General features: G+C 32.0%; 2 protein-coding genes and 1 non-coding gene across 4 annotated transcripts; 1 reads left to right on the forward strand and 2 right to left on the reverse strand.

Moving 5' to 3' along the window:
* Nucleotides 1-1,639: 1,639 nt before the first annotated feature.
* On the reverse strand, nt 1,640-7,419 carry LOC8283661. 2 transcript variants are annotated; one of them, XM_015720571.3, is made up of 13 exons: nt 6,929-7,419; nt 6,755-6,818; nt 6,481-6,587; nt 6,223-6,291; nt 6,055-6,109; nt 5,633-5,680; nt 5,368-5,525; nt 3,928-4,166; nt 3,617-3,707; nt 2,899-3,027; nt 2,633-2,786; nt 2,184-2,365; nt 1,640-2,091 (listed from the first exon to the last, which is right to left on the reverse strand). In XM_015720571.3, exons 1-13 carry the CDS (start codon nt 7,127-7,129, stop codon nt 1,909-1,911), a joined length of 1,680 nt encoding a protein of 559 aa, XP_015576057.1. In that variant the 5' UTR covers nt 7,130-7,419; the 3' UTR covers nt 1,640-1,908. The 2 variants fall into 2 exon arrangements, with proteins under 2 accessions (XP_015576057.1, XP_002521265.1); XM_002521219.4 differs by having other exon boundaries at nt 2,184-2,278; nt 6,929-7,416.
* A 4,073-nt stretch (nt 7,420-11,492) lies between these two features.
* Nucleotides 11,493-13,615, forward strand: LOC125370899. Its single transcript, XM_048378328.1, has 3 exons — nt 11,493-11,729; nt 12,011-12,135; nt 13,333-13,615. The coding sequence occupies exons 1-3, from the start codon at nt 11,493-11,495 to the stop codon at nt 13,613-13,615; spliced, it is 645 nt and encodes a 214-aa protein (XP_048234285.1).
* Nucleotides 13,616-15,691: 2,076 nt separating this feature from the next.
* Nucleotides 15,692-15,798, reverse strand: LOC112535232. Its single transcript, XR_003079405.1, has one exon. It is a non-coding gene; the product is annotated as a small nucleolar RNA R71 (small nucleolar RNA).
* Nucleotides 15,799-17,001: the final 1,203 nt, after the last annotated feature.

The raw sequence follows: 17,001 nt of genomic DNA on the forward strand, positions 1-17,001 counted from the left end.
TATTAAATTAATATGATGGTCAAGTAACAACAATAATTGAAACTAATAAATATATAAAGGTAAAGAAATCATTTATCAAATAAATAAATAAAAAAGTTCATACATAAGTAAAAAGGCTAAACTAAACACTTTTGAAACTAGCCTAACATATTTAATCTAATGATTATTGTAATTAAATAGAAAGACATAAAAGCAAGACAAAAAGTAAAAGCTCCCTTGAAATCCAAAATCTTTCAAGCAGGACGATAATTAGTCTTCACTCTCCACTTATTGGGAAGCTCCTTAAATCTTAAAAGAATAATGAAAAACTAAACTAAAGTGTTGTGAAAGATGAACTGTAGAGAATTACAGATAGCGAAATAATGGATAGATGCATACTGAATGTGTATCTCCTGGTTACGTATTTAATTTTCACTACTTATAGAGATTCTGCTTGCAGAGTCCTCCTCCAAGTACAAAACTTCTAACAGTTATCTTCTACAACTCTTAACTATCCTAACTTAAGTAAATAACTGATAATAGTCCATAATTATATAAAAGATTTAATTATCCCTCTTGGATCTTGATATATTTGACTAGACCTGTGAATCTAGTAGTCCAGGTGTCATTAATTTTGAGTCTTAGAAGCAGTAACTCTATTTAAATCCATTTGTGAGTATTTAGCTTATATTTTTCCTTTTTAACTATTGATTTGAGTCTTGGAAGCAGTAATTCTATTTAAATCCATTTGTAAGTATTTAGCTCATATTTTTCCTTTTTTAACTTTTGATATCTGAAATTGGATAGTGAAATTTAAATGAGGTAAAAACACATATTTTCACAATATTATATATAAAAATATATCATTAAAGCTCTAAAATATCATAAATAACTATATATAATTTTAATCTATCATATTCCTTCATATTTATTTATTCTTTTTCTTTATTATTTGTTCTTATGTATTTAATAATAGATTTTTATAATTGTTGATATTCAGTTTATTGCATTAATTTATTTAATTGGTGATGTGTAGTTTCTTTTGTTAATTTAGGTAAAAATTCATAGATCTTTTTTGTAGAAGTGTTTTTTATTCCTAGGATATTTCTGATTTTCTAATATAAAAGTTTTGAAATAATAAGCGTCAAACAATATGGCTCATCGAAAAATGACAAAATTGTCTGCGTAGAGTATTATTTGCCACTCATAAATCTCTATCAATAGGTTTAAATATTTCAGCAAGTCTTTTTTCTTTTTATATTTTTTAATTGTAATTATAATAAATGAAAAAAGTACAATTTAAAATTCATGAATGAAATATATATTTTTCAAGACTTTTATTTAGAAAAAATGATGAAGTTAATAGACTTTAATTTTTGTTATCAGCATTATTATCAGAAAAATATTAATCAAAATACAAATATTTTTAATTTCAAATAATAATAAATATACTTTAAGTTTAATATTTCAGTTAGTGAAACAACCATTTAATGCACCTGACTAGTTCACTAGTAAGGGTTTGTTTGGAAATATTATTGAGTATTAAATAGTAAATTTAGAATTTTATATTTTAATATATTGATATTTTGTTTTTATAAAAAGAAAGAATAGTTTTAAAAGTGTCTTTCCCACCACAAGGCTGGCACTAATTTAAATAATAGATATAATAGATTTTGGAATTTCCATTAAAAATATTTTAAATACTATATAATTTTACATTTGAATCTTGTGCTACAAAATAATAAAATTGCTTGTATTTGCACACTATAGATAGATACATACATATGCCAGCTCCTTGAGGGAAGAAGGCCTATCATTTGTGTTCAATGAGTGTAGTAAAATCGCAGTAAAAGGGTTGGAGATTCAGCATTGGCTTAAAACTTTGAGAGGGTGCAATGCATTTACAGCAGAAATTCAAGTAGCAGGACTCTAGAGGAAGTAACCAAATAAAGGAATTTGATCGCTGATCTCATTGAATCTTCTGTTAACACTCCGAAGAGCTTGAACATGAGGCTCATCTTCCTCCACTGCTATTATTTTCGCAAAGCTTCCTTCTTCAAGAAAGTCTACTACCCGGTTTGCAGCCTCCAATCCGGTAACATAAGACTTTTCCTGTTAAGTGAATATGCTAAAACATAAGATCATTCTATATATATATATATATATATCTATATACATAATCAACAGAGGGAAATGAATGCTACCTGTGACCATGATCCATGCCGGGTTATAATCCAATCACCAGCCATGAACAAGTTTGGGAAAGATGTAGACCCGCGCATCATATGTTTGTATGAACCTTGGAGAGACAAATAGCATACGATATAAGAAACTAATACAGAAATTGGATGAGTAGACTTGATGCTTGTGGAGACCAGACTTGAATCTAAGTAACAAAGAAGAAACGAGTGGATTAGACACAGAAATGAGTCCAATGAATGAAACTCGGTTCCTTAGTGATCAAGATGTAACCAATGTATCTGAGAAAACTAATTCCTTAAGTCACTCGTAATTGTAATCTAAATGTCTATCAAAACATGCTAATGCATGTGTCATTTCCTGAGTAAATCAATCATGTCCAAGCAATTGCACAAGGGTCTGCTGTCTATAAGCTAATTGCACTCTTAGCTGAACAAGCTCTTATAAACACTACCTGGAAAGAAGTGAGTCAAGGATTTTGGAAATCTCGAGATCTCCTTATCAATCACCACAGCATTCTCAAAGTCTTTAATGCATTTTGAGAGATAAGACATCGTTTTTGTGACTACAAGTTCATCTGTAAGTGGTAACAACTCATTGGCATGATACTGCAAACAGAGTTAATTCAGAAGAAGCAAAGATAAATATACTATCAGAGTGAAGGTGGTAAACTTTATCTAATTTGTGGAAGGAGAAAAAGCAAAAGGAAACAGTACTCACAAAATCAGCCTGTAGTGTTGTCACCTGATTGTCTTTATGCTCATCGTGAAGTGCATTCAGGTCAAAAAAGGTCCAAGAAAATGAGTCATCAAATCCAGAGCAAGCATTGCTTGCATGGGCAAGGTTGACCTGGTATCATAGGAAGTTTATGAAGCAAAATTCATCAAATCATTATGATAAGTTCTTACACAACCCGCAGCATCAATGATTATCATTCTTTTAACAGACATAAATTAGTATCTGGAAAAGAAGTGATGACTACAGTGGTAAAACAATTGATGTCATAGGACAGGAACAAACAGAAATTTAGGCTCTAAACAGTAATCCACTAGCTCAAAGTTAGTGGACGTGATCATGTTAATTTGAGTTCATGGTAAGATCACTAGCCTTGCTCCCCTCGTAATTGACATCATACTGATGTTTTGTTCTTATGAAAGATTTCTCTTTATAGGTGGGACAAGATGCAAGGGACTTGCTCCTCCCTCAGAAATGTAGCTCTTTAAAGATGTGTTGTGTGTTTGTCATGCTGGAACATTCTAGAGGCCATTGTACTATCTAGAATTAAAATTTCTGTAAACTTCGGTTCTTCACTTCATTGGAAATTTACTTCAAGAAAACAAATTGCTTGCTATTTATAGTATTTGCGGTCTAGTTGGCTGGCAATATTATAAGTTTTCTTTATTCCTATCTGCAGAAATGAAAAAGTTCCTGAACAAACCTTTCTGTCAAGCTGAAGTTTACAGGTGAGGATGTCAATGCCAGCCAGGTTCAACACTTTCAGAAACTCCTCCCGTGTAGATAATGCTGCACTACAAAGAAACTAACTGCCAGTTAAAATAAGATTTTTCAATGGAAACTTTATTACTTTGTGCTTGAAGTGCACCCATAATCCATTAATTCTTCTTTATTGAACTTTTCAGCACAAATTATGTAAGACATTTAAATGTTTGACTCAAAAAGGAGAACAACTTTCAGATTAATGAAAGAGAGGAAAGAAAATTATGCAAACTGGGTTTTGGAACATCAAACCTATTCTTAACAAGTTCTTGAACTTTGGAGATCCCAACAGCCAAAATTACTGCATCAGCATTGATGGTCTCATTGCTACAAACCACTTCTTCAATGCAACTTGTTTCTTCATTAATGATGAAATCTATCACTTTTTCACCATCCAGAAATCGACAGCCTTTGGTCCTCAGCGAGTCCATCCATGGACTGAAAATCTTTTCTCTGATGGTCCCACGGCACCATACCATATCAAAATCTTTCTGCAATAATTGACAAGATATACCTGTAAGTATAAATTGAGTAAACTCAAAAACTACACAAAGAATGCCTGATTGTGTTATATAGATGACCGTAAATTATAACTAAACCTCTTGGAGATTCCAGAATTGATCTATGAAATATCTTATACCATTTGTTTACATTAAGACTCCTTGAACAAAGGAGCTTCCACTCATATTATATTTCAAACAAAAAATTTAAGCATCCTAAAAAGATATGATTCAAGGCTAGAAGTTGATATTAATAAAATTTCATATGAGATCAATGCTCATAATCTATTTCCATAGGTACTCAATCTTCTCAATATAATGTCCCTAAAGAGCTAGAAGAACCTGCATTTGGTTCACAAGCATTCTTGACGCTATTGAATGTGTTCCCAAGTTATTTCACAGGAAAATTCTTGCCTAGGCTTGGTGTATGTTCCCACCTATACACCAAATCGATAGATGATTGACACATATTCATTAGTTTTAAATGATGAAGTATGTGTCAATCATCCAGTACCAAAGTGTAAAACACTCATACATACGTGTAACTCTCCTATTAGTCATGATATATACACCAAGTCTAGGTAAAAATCTCTCTCATTCACATTAAAAAATGGAAAACAGTGATGCACTACTGCAAACTCCACTATGGAACTTCAAAAGTTTAATAGACTACAGTTTGTTCTGTTCTTTTTTGGTCCCTTTGAGAGAAAGAACTAAAACACTGTATTCTAGCATTGTTAAATACAAGTCTCAAGAAAAATTTATCTTCGAGACACAAGTTTTAGCTATAAGTCTATGATAATAGTTGTGTAAATTTGGCCTGAGGTGTATAGGAAAAAGAAAAGCCAACATCAGTTTCTTTCTTTTCTTAATTAATATAGATTATTTTCTTTACATGTTTTGATTTGTTCTTTTACATGGCTTGATCTAACCATTGTTATTATGATAGTTGCCAATTACAACCTTCAACGTGCAATAGAAATTCATCCATATTAGGTCTTTTATATGGACTTTAAAATTGATGTCATTGATATCGTGTAGAATGTGAAAGTTTGATGATTTAAGAGCCAACATATCTTTGTTCAATATAGCACAGTAAAGAAGTGTACAATTACAAACCATACCGATGTATCTTAAGACTTTATTATTAATTTTAGTAGCTATAAATGAAAAGGAAACTATGCTAGCATACCTGATGAGCAAGGGAGATATAATATAGTATTCCAAGTGTTGCAGCCGCACTACATTGCTCTGCTGGGGCAAATAAACCGACTTGAAGCAATGGACCAAACACATTCCGATACAGCTTTTCTGAGCAGCCAAACTGTTTAAAGAGTTCCCTCGCAGTAACTATCAGAAACCTCCAAATAAGACACTTCAACCACATGTGTCAAGTAAAATAGAGGTAACAAGTAAACTTTTAAAGCAGGAAATCCTCAGTGTAACAGGATCCTTACTTGAATCATATTTTCTCCAAGCTGTGTCTGTGTTGTCAAAATCAATTACTGCAAAAAGAAGGTAGAGGTGGATAACAAGTGCAGAAATTACAAAAAGCACACAAAATTAACTTTGCAAATACATTCACTATCAGCTATATAGAAGGAAACATATAACTTGGACATGGCAATCTATTTGTGTTCCTTTGGCAAATAAATGAATGCCAGACAATACACAGTCAAGAAATTGCAAAAATGTTGACACAGGTAAGCAGCAAAAAGGAATATTTATGAAGGAGAACATTAGACAATAATATGCCTTAAGTGATAATGTTGCAGGACACAAGCACTGAGTTTCAGAACAATTACACAAAGCTAATAATATAACCGGTAAAAATAGTAGCTCAATAAAGATGGAATGCATATCCAGATAAAATGTGTACCAGCAGCCATTAGAGGAAGGGACGTTAACCGGTCCACCAATGGGAGCCTTGTGAACTGCACAAAAGGTAGTAAAGATTGTTTTTGCCAGTTGTAATAGATTCTTTCCATTAATAAATAGGAAATTTTCCATTAATAAATAGGACATAGAGATACACTTCAATGCATACCTGAGTATAGTATAAGGTTCCTAGTGGGGTAGGCAGTTGAGGCTGATCTTGGAATACTGGAAATTCGACCTGCAAAACGATCCTCAGATATGTTAAGACATGTCAAAGCCACCTTACTTTACCTCCATAATTTTAATAAAAAGAAAATTGTGCATTTTTAATTTTCTTAAAGCATTGTTCAGGCAAGCATGTCCATAGAGATCTTTTTTTTTCTTCTTAATTCTTCACCATAGCTTTCAAATAAATTTATTTAGTTACCTCCAATCCTTCTGAGGAATAAAGTGCCGACCGAATTCTATTAGTGAAGGGTGTTATGCCCAATTCATTGACAAGGCTAAATATATTTTGATACGGATTCCAAAAACCTAAATAAAAAACAAAATAAGAAAAGGAGAGATTAAAGATTAGACTCAAATTAAGAAAAATAATAATATGCTTAGGCTTATATATATGTTACAGAACTGCAATTAGAGATCAGATACAAATCATTCGATTTCTTTTAAAGAAGACAAAAGCAAAACCCATAATTTACCTTGAATACCAACATCATCTGGACTGCCAAAAACATCATCTTCAAGAACAGTAACATTAAAACCCTGAAAAGAATCCAAAACCAGATATCAGATTGTATAACCAACACAGATTACACCAAAAAGAACGGTGTGAAGATTTAAGAATCAAGATAGAAAAAAGAAAAAGAGAGAACCTGGTTACAAAGGTGATGAGCAGCACCAAGGCCAGCCCAGCCAGAGCCAACAATGACTACTTTCTTTTTCTTGTTGCTGTGTTTGTAGTCTCTATTATTGACATGAATTTGTTGGGTTTCAGCAGCTTTGCAAGAAAGCCCATTTTTGTATCTTCTATTTACAGTTGAAGGTGTGAGTGTAAACCTCCAACAACTCAACATTTCTTTTCCCTCTCTTTTTAACTGTTTTTCTTTTCCAACTGCCACTCAAAATTTGCTCTGGCAAGACTTATAAATGTCGAGGTACGGTTTCAACGCTACACTGATGCCCTTAGCTCTTTACCATTTATGAATTTGTGAACAGGGTCCTTTTCACATATATATGGTGCCATTTTAATTCTTAACTGGGCTGATGCAAAATTCTTCATTTCCACATGTTTATCTGATATTTTCTGGGTTTCTTTTTTTTCCTTCCTTCCTTTGACAGACCTGCCTGGATGCATAGCCAGAAATTAGTTTGGCGTTTCAAGATTTTTCTTAAATTATATTTTCAAAATCTTAGATTTTATTTAAAAATAAATCCTGGTAAACTTTAAACCATTCATCCATCCGAGTAAAAACGAGTCGAACCGATCTAAATACATCATTGTTTAAATTCTATTCCATAAAATTATATTAGTGATCAAAATCAATTCGAGTTTAAAATATTTTGTATGAGCTCGAATGAGTTAAAAAATAAGTCAAATATGAGTTAAGTTTGAACTATTTATAATAGTAATTTTTTTTAATATTTTACTTGTTTTTAATTATATAAATAAAAATAATAAAAAATAAAATTTATCAATAATAAAACTAATTAACATGAAAAAGAACTATAAAAAATAATAAACTTAAAGAAAATTAAAAATTAAATAACAGTATTTTGTATAATGAAAATAAAATAAAAAAATTTTAGCTCGTAAATGCATGCTACCTATTCTTTTCAAACTTTAACTCATAAAAAGAGATTATAAATCTATATATCAATATAAATTTATAAAAATTATATCATAATTAAGTATAAAATTTCTATTTTGACTTATAAGAGATGTCTTTAACTTTATCTTTATTATTATATAAAAAAATTAATTTTAAAAATATATATATCTTAGTATATTATTATTTATAATTTAAATTATATATAATGAGCTTGAAAGTTCACGACCATGCTGAGCCGAGCTTTTATCTTCTCAAGCTCGATTCATATATTTAACGAGCTTAAAAATAAGATAAAGTTCAGGTTGTTATATTTTTTAAATGAGCTTGAACGAGTTAAAAGACGAGTTGAATCTCAATCAAGCCCGAACTGTTGATTTCATTTTACAGTCCTACTCTTTATGAACTCTTAGTAATACTATTTATTTCATGTAAAAATTGGTTTGACAATATATATATAAAGTTTCTGATATCTAAATTTTTTAATATATATATATATAAAATTTTTGACGCATAAATTTAGACTAACTAGAATACTTATTTAAAACAATATAATTAAACCTAATAAGTTATTAACTTATATAAATGGTGTTACCACATGGTCTATGTCAAGACCCGTTTCGTTCATCAATTGAACTTTGGTTAAAATGAAAATCGAAGATTGTAATTCTTTGTTTAATAAGATAAAAATAAAAGATATTTATAACCAATGAAGTTTAAAATATAGAAATTACATAACACTAGCAAAATGTTTATGCTAATACATAATTATAATTATTGATAAGTTTATGATATAAATTATTAGTTTGAAATATTTTATTTTAATAAAAAATATTGCATTATAAAAAAGAATCTCTTTTAGTTAATATTTAATTTTAATAGCACATAATATTATTAAATAATTTTAAATTTAATAGTTATAAAAAATAATTAGAAAATTCATAATAGATATATAATAAAGTGTTATTAAGTACTAAATTTTTTATTATATTTAGCTATTTTTTTATTTTAATAAACATTTAGTAATATCATTTTATTTACTTGTGCTAGTGCACAATTATTAGTATTCTTATAATTTAAATTTTTTATTTAATGAATCTTATTTTAATTATAAATATATTATATTATAAGAAACTAGTTATATGTAGCTATATTTTACTTCAATAAGTATTTAATATGACCATTTGACTTTAATAACGTTAAAATTTAATAAAAAGATAAATAGATATATATAATAAATTAGTAGTATTATATAATCACTAATTTTTTAATTATATTTGGCTATCATTTTATTTTACTAAACACTTAATTATATCATTTTAATTAATTAAAATTTAATATTAGAATACATTTAATGTTATAATTTTAGTTGATTAGTATTTAATGTTATAATAAATTATTATATAAACATATTAAAACCATATATATATTTTTTGAAACTGTATATGACGTGGCTATCAAGTAGATTCTCACGTGAAAACCTGACTCTTTCTTTTTTAATAAAAACGAGGCTAAAAAGCCAAAAACAACAAACAAAGTGGAAAATATTACATTCTAATATTCCTTGGCCAGGCAACTCCAAGGCTATCTCTTGAAATCAAATGGGCCACAAAATAAGGAAGCTCTTCCACAATATGGCAGCCACGAGACAAATTCAAATCTTTATTAGCTAAGCAATCAGCAACTCCGTTCCCTTCTCTCTATGGACATGCACTAGCTTAGCATCCAATTCGTAACTAAGGATGGCCGAACAAGAGTGAACTAGATTGGACAAATGACTATTACAAATGGACCGCTTAGACAACCAGTATAGAGCCAAAGTCGAATCCATTGCCAAAACCAGCTTTCTAAGTCCTTTATTCCAAGCAATTGTAAGACCATGAAACGCTGCCCAAAGTTCTGCACCAATGGCAGAGCAATAGCCAATATTACACATAAAACCAACGACACATCTTCCTCTGTAATCACGAAAAACACCTCCTCCAGCAGCTGAGCCAGGATTCCCTTTGCTACACCCATCAATGTTAAACTTAATCCAATTCTCAAGTGGAGGGTCCCAACCAACCAAAATCACCTGCATTCTAGGCTCATGATAAAGCCCAGACAAACAAGTTTCCATTGCATCAGTAATTTGACTGAAATAAGACTTCAACCAACTGATCTTATCAACCAAACACATACAATTTTTTATGAGATTGACCTCGCGGTGAACTTGCCTGTACTATCATTCGATTCGTCACTTGCGAGTACTAAATTTAAGACATCAAGTTTTCAGCGCCGTTGCCGGAAAACTTTGTTAATATTATATTGATTAATTGTCAAGTTTTATTTCTTGTATTTTTATGTGTTGTTTATTTTGTTTTAAAATTTTTTTCTTTTAGTTTTTATATCTGCAGTTTTTCTTTTAATTTTGTATGCTTAACAGAAAAACAAAATTAGGTGATTAATCAACTCAAAATTTCTAGAACTTAAGATCAGCTATTAAAAAGGCAAAAAAGGATAAAGAAGTAGAGAGTGAGTTATGTTTATAATTATGGAATAAGAATCAATGAGTCTCTAAAATTATGTATTACCATTATTCTAGCACAAACTTGTGTAAACTAGTTGTCTCTTTCCATAGTTGGTGGTATTGTATATATATAAATTGGGAAATGTGTATTTTAGAAAAGATCATTAATAAAATTGAAAAATCATTTTCAACATGGTATCAGAGCAAGAGACTCTAGGACCTGTGTAAAGAAGGAAAGAAATAGGAGGGAAGAATGGGAGATCGTACTCCTTCAACAAAAAGTTCCCAAACAGACCCCTCTGTGCTTGAGGACTTCACGACCAAGATATCACAGATGTTGAGTCAGGCACCAACTCCAACGATCCATGAACCTGTTACTGTTCCAACTGGTATTAAATTGGATGACACAAACTATGGTCTTTGGTCACAAGTTGTAGAGATGTACATCTCCCGAAAAGACAAGTGGGGATACATAAATGGAGATTTCTTACAACCATCAGAATCAGATCTCAATTTCAGAAAATGGAGAACTGAAAATGCGGTGGTAAAAGGATGGCTAATTAATTATATGGATCCAAAACTGATTGGAAGCTACATCAGATTTCCAACGGCCAAGGCAGTATGGGATGCTATTGCAACAACATATTTTGATGGTGCAGACACTTCACAAGTCTATGATCTCAAGAGAAAAGTGACAAGACTCAAACAAGGTTGTGGACCAATTGAGACGTATTACAATACTCTTCAAGGCCTTTGGAGAGAAATCAGTTTTCGGCATTCAAATCCTATGAAGTACGAAGTCGATATACAGAAATATAACTCTATGACTCAAGAAGATAGAGTTTATACTTTTCTAGATGGACTTGATGATCGCTTAAATAAGATTTGAGCTGATGTGCTTCAACTACAGCCTTTTCCTACAATTGAACAAGCCTATGCCCATGTTCGTCGAGAAGACTTACGGCAAATGGTGATGTTAGCAAAAGCATAGACAATACCAACCATGACAATGGTATCAAAAGGAGGACAGAGATCTCAGCCACTTCTCTTCAAATAATGTCAAATGGAAAGTTAATTTAACGAAGCCAAAGAATCAAGCTGATGAAGGAGGCTGCACACATTGTGGGAACACGAAGCACAATAAAGAAACTTACTTCAAGCTTCATGGATACCCAGATTGGTGACATGAACTCAAGGAAAAGAAAAAGCGTGATGATGGACACGTTGCTCTTGCTAACACTAAAAATAGTGCCACCATTGAACCTCACCTCTCTCTTATACCTCAAAATGAATCTTCATCAGCTGCAACAAATTGTTCTTTTGCCAGAAATAAATCAGGTAATCTATGTTGGATCATTGATTCGGGGGCAACCGATCACATGACTTTTGATCCAAAAGATTTCACTGAAACAACTCAACCGAGGAGAACACACATTACCAATGCAAATGGTGCATGATATCCAGTTATAGGGGCTGGAACAATGGCCTTCTCTCTTGCCTTTTCTTTATCAAATATTTTGCTTGTTCCTGCTCTTTCAAATAAATTATTATCGGTAGGACAAGCCACTGAAGAACTGAATTGTTGTGCACTAATCTATCCTCAATTTTGCTTGTTTCAGGATATTCTCACAAAGGAGATTATTGGTCGTGGTACTAAACGAGGAGGGTTGTACTACATGGATGACTTTAGCATTGGCCGGACAAATAATGTTGGTCGAAATAGTGATAAAGAACGAGAAGTTTGGTTATGGCATCGTCGATTGGGTCACCCATCATTTTCCTACTTGAGACACTTATTTCCAAGTTTGTTTTTCAACTTAGATGATAGAGTATTTAAATGTAAGACTTACATCTTAGCTAAAAGTCATCGAGTTAATTATCCAATAAATTCAAAAAGGTATGAGACACCATTTCAGCTAATCCACTATGATGTTTGGGGACCAGCCCCTCTGTCAATTTCCTCAGGAATTAGATGGTTTGTAATTTTTGTGGATGATTGCACAAGTATGACTTGGCTGTGCTTGATAAAAAAAAATATAAAAATGAAGTAGTTGGAATTTTTCAAGCCTTTCATGCTATAATCCAAACTCAATTTTCTACAAAAGTTCAAATCTTTCACTCAGATAATGGAGAAGAATTTGACAACTGGGACATGCGGGACTATTTTCGAAGCTATAGGATGAATCATGAGACAACATGTTCTCAAACACCACATTAGAATAGTGTTGTAGAAAAGAAGAATAGACATATTCTAGAAATAACTCGGGCTATTTTGATTGCAGCAATCGCACCCAAACAATATTGGATAGACGCAGTTGCAACAGCTGTTTACTTATCGAATTAGATGCCTTCAAGAGTATTAAATTTTAAGACCCTACTACAGGCTCTCTCGTATCATGTGGCACTTCCTTCCATCCTTATGCTTTCACCAAAAATATTTGGTTGTGTAGCATATGTCCATCTTCATAAAAATCAAAGAACAAAACAGATCCATGTGCAGTTCGGTGCATTATTTTGGGTTATGATACATATAAGAAGGGGAACCGGTGCTACGATCCCACCACCAGCTGCCTTTACGTCACCATGGATGTTATTTTCCTTGAATCTGAATGTTTTTTTTCAGAACCAAGTTCTCATTCCTCTCTTCAGGGGGAGATGACAAATGAAGATTGGAATCTGAATCATTGGGAGAATTGGCCATGTTTTAAAAAAATATGGAGATAAGTAGAGCTGAAAAAGAAGAAATATTGATAACTAAAGACATATCTCCAGTAATAGAAGAAGAAAAAAGTGATGAAGAGGAGAATGAGCAAGGACAAAAATAACCTCTTCTCGATTTAATAACGGACCAGCCTCTTGAGAATAATTCTGAGGTAAAATGTTCAGTTCCCTCTCTTAACAATATTGAAAATATTTTGATTAGATACAACTTACCTTTCAGGCATAATCGTGGTAAGCCACCAAATCGGTATTCACCGGAGCTTAAGGAGGGGAGAAATAAGTATCCTATTGCTAATCATGTCAGTACCAAAAAACTATCACATTCCGTAAAGACCTTTGTTCATAAGCTTTTTTCTGAGCACATTCCAAATACAGTGCAAGAAGCTCTACATAATCTCAAATGGACCCAAGCAATCAATGAAGAAATGGCAGCTCTAGAGAAGAACAATACGTGGAAACTTGTTCCTTTGCCCAAGGAAAGAAGAACGATAGGATGCAAATAGGTATTCTTAATCAAACACAAAGCTGATGGAACAATAGATTGGTACAAGGCAAGGCTCGTTGTGAAAGGATACACAAAATCATACGGCTTAGATTATAAAAAAACATTCTCACCGGTGGAAAAATTGAATACAGTCAGGGTACTATTGTCAATCACTACAAATTTGGACTGGCCGTTTAATTAATATGATGTGAAAAATGAATTCCTTCATGGGAACCTTGAGGAAGAGGTGTACATGGATATTCCACCATACTTTATTGCACCTGAAAATGTTGTGTGCAGGTTACAAAAGGCGTTATATGGGTTGAAGCAATCATCAAGGGCTTGGTTTGGACGATTTTCTTTGGCTATAAAAAGATGTGGTTTCAAGGAAAGTAACTCAGACCATACTTTATTTTTAAAGCATCGAGGAAAGTTGGTAACCGCTCTTTTGATCTATGTCGATGATATGATAATTACAGGAAATGATGATAAAGAAATTGCAAGACTCCAAGAGCATTTAGCCATTAAATTCGAGATGAAAAATCTTGGAGGTCTTAAATATTTTTTAGAAATTGAAGTGGCTTGATCAAGTCAAGGAATTTTTCTCTCACAGAAAAAATATGTTCTTGACTTGTTAGCTGAGATAAGAATGCTAAACTATAAGCCTGCAGACACACCAATAGTCCACAATCACAAGTTGGGAGAATATCCAGACCATATACCTACCAATAAAGAAAGATATCAGCGTCTTGTAGGAGAATTGATTTACTTATCACACACAAGGCCAGATATTGCATATGCTGTTAGTTTGGTAAGTCAATTTATGCACAATCCAAGTAATGAGCATATGGAAGCTGTATTTTGGATTCTCCAAAATCATCTCCAAGTAGAGGGCTCATGTTTAGGAAACACAACCACTTGAATATTGAAGGTTACACTTATACAGATTGGGCTGGTAGCATTATCGATAGAAGGTCTACATCTGGATATTTCACTTTTGTTGGAGGTAACTTGGTCACTTGGAGAAGTAAAAAATAGAAGGTGGTTGCACTATCTAGTGCAGAGGCTGAATTTTGTGGTATGACCAAAGGACTTTGTGAACTTCTTTGGTTAAGGGAACTGTTAAAAGAAATTGGTCACTCATTTGGTCCAACTATGAGATTATTTTGTGATAATAAAGCAGCTATACAAATTGCACAAAATCCCGTTCAACATGATAGGACCAAACATGTTGAAGTAGATCGATATTTTATCAAAGAAAAGCTTGAGACAAAGATAGTTCAGTTCCCATTCATAAAATCTGAAGAGCAACTCACAGATATACTTACAAAAGCTGTTTCAAGTAAGGTGTTCCATAGTTCTCTAGACAAGTTGGGCATTGAAGATATCCATGCACCAACTTGAGGGGGGGTGTTAGCATTAGCTGTCTCTTATTATCACTAGGACTGATTGCTGTAATTATAGAATAAGAATCAATCAATCTCTAAAATCATGTATTACCATTATTCTAGCCTAAACTTGTGTAAACTAGTTGTCTCTTTCCATAGTTGGTAGTATTGTATATATATATATATAGGGAAACGTGTATTTTAGAAAAGATAATTAGTAAAATTGAAAACCATTTTCAACAAGTTGTACTCCAAGAAAAGAAGAAAAATTTGAAGAAAAGCTAGAAGAAAAATTTGAAAAAGAGGTTGAAATAATAGCTAATGATCAAAGACAAGTAGCTGCTGAAAGGCAATTGGCTATAAAGGATTGTGCTCAGCCTATAATTGGCAACACTGTTTTATGGATAGTTCTAGGTGATGCATCTAAAACTTATGAATTTAAGAACATCCATTTTAATATACTCTTTTTATTCTATGGTATGTCTAGTGAAGATGCATTAGCATTTATTAGGAAATTTTATGCTATAAGTCATACTTTTTTATTATATGGACTAAATAAGGACCAATTAAGGATCAAAAGATGTTTTCCTTACTCATTAAAAGAAAATGCAGCTTGGTTAATGACCTTGCCTCCTAATTCTTTAAGAACTTGGAATGAAGTATATCAAAAATTTATGAGTAAATTTTACCCACATCAAAAGACCAAAGATTTAAGAGCTGAAATTTCTAATTTTTATCAAAAGGATACTAAATCCTTTCATGAAGCATGGAATTACTTCAAGTCACTTTTATTGCAATGCCCACACCATAGATACCTACTTCCTGTAATTAATTAATCATTCTATGAAGGTTTAACACAACAATATCAATGTATGGTTAATAATCCAGCTGGGGAGCTATGTTAGAAAAAGCTGCTAATGAGATTTATGATATCTTTAAGATGTTAGGAGCTAATTCATAACAGAAGAGTGTCAGAACAAAAAGAGTAGGAGTGGATGAAGTTATGTCTAATAATGAGATGGCTATACAAATAGCTGAGTTAACTAAACAAATTAAATTACTTGCTTCAACTAAGAATGTACCAAGCAATAAGGTTTGTGGTATATGTGGTGTTTATGGTCATGGTGCTAATGTTTGCTCATCTTATGAGAATTATGGAGGAAATGATGAACATGTCAACTTGATGGAATCTTATCAGCCTAGGCAACCTAGGAATAATCAGTATTCCAACACTTATAATTCAAGTTGGAGAAACCATCCAAATTATTTTTGGAGAATTATTCATCATAGTTATTGAGGAACCAAAAGGAGCCCCAATATCAAAATTAAGAGCCTGAATACACAAGAAATCAAAACCCTCAATTCCAAAATCCCTCAAAGAAAACCAAGCTTAGAGGAAACACTTCAATCTTTTATGACAACTATCCATGATAGAATGGAAATAAATGGAAAAGAAAACTGATTCTATTGAAACTTTAATGAAGCGATTGAAAACTCAAATTGGGCAAATTGCTAAAGCTGTACAAGAAAACAAGAAAGAAAAAAAATTGCCAAGTCAGCCTGAGCAAGCTAAAACTATCACTATTATAAAGGATAGTGAGTTATTTGATAATAGTATTAAAATTATAATTGAGAAAGATTCTTCTTATGCAAGTATATCAAAAGAAGATGAGTTAGTTGATGTGGGAATAACTAAAGTAGATGTATAAAAAGAATGATCGGTAGAGTCCAAACCTTAGGCAAAATAAGAAAGATAAGGAGAAGTTTTCAGGACCTGAGTTCCATATGGCAGTTGCGCGTTACAAACCTCCCATTCTATTCCCTAAAAGATTGAAAGAAAGCAAACGAGATAAATAATTTTCTAAAATCTTTGATATGCTTTTTCTAAAGTTAACATTAATTTGCCTTTGTTGGATGTTATTAGAAGTATTCTAGCTTATACTAAGTTATTCAAGGAGCTTAACTCCAACAAAAGGAGAAATGAAAATAATGAGAAAGTTATGGTCTTTGAAACAAC

The sequence above is a fragment of the Ricinus communis genome, chromosome 8 (genome assembly GCF_019578655.1).
Source record: "Ricinus communis isolate WT05 ecotype wild-type chromosome 8, ASM1957865v1, whole genome shotgun sequence".
Lineage (NCBI taxonomy): Eukaryota > Viridiplantae > Streptophyta > Magnoliopsida > Malpighiales > Euphorbiaceae > Ricinus > Ricinus communis.

Bases quoted from the DNA above. Each gene is read 5' to 3' on its own strand.
- LOC8283661 (XM_015720571.3), bottom strand. From the start codon at position 7,129: ATGTTGAGTTGTTGGAGGTTTACACTCACACCTTCAACTGTAAATAGA. The intron at 6,588-6,754 runs GTAAATTATGGG...TTTTTTATTTAG, and splicing joins AGATGATGTTGGTATTCAAG to GTTTTTGGAATCCGTATCAA. The intron at 4,167-5,367 runs GTATGCTAGCAT...CAATTATTGCAG, and splicing joins ATATCTCCCTTGCTCATCAG to AAAGATTTTGATATGGTATG.
- LOC125370899 (XM_048378328.1), top strand. From the start codon at position 11,493: ATGAAGGAGGCTGCACACATTGTGGGAACACGAAGCACAATAAAGAAA. The intron at 11,730-12,010 runs GTAATCTATGTT...TGCTTGTTTCAG, and splicing joins TTTTGCCAGAAATAAATCAG to GATATTCTCACAAAGGAGAT. The intron at 12,136-13,332 runs GTTATGGCATCG...CTTACCTTTCAG, and splicing joins GATAAAGAACGAGAAGTTTG to GCATAATCGTGGTAAGCCAC.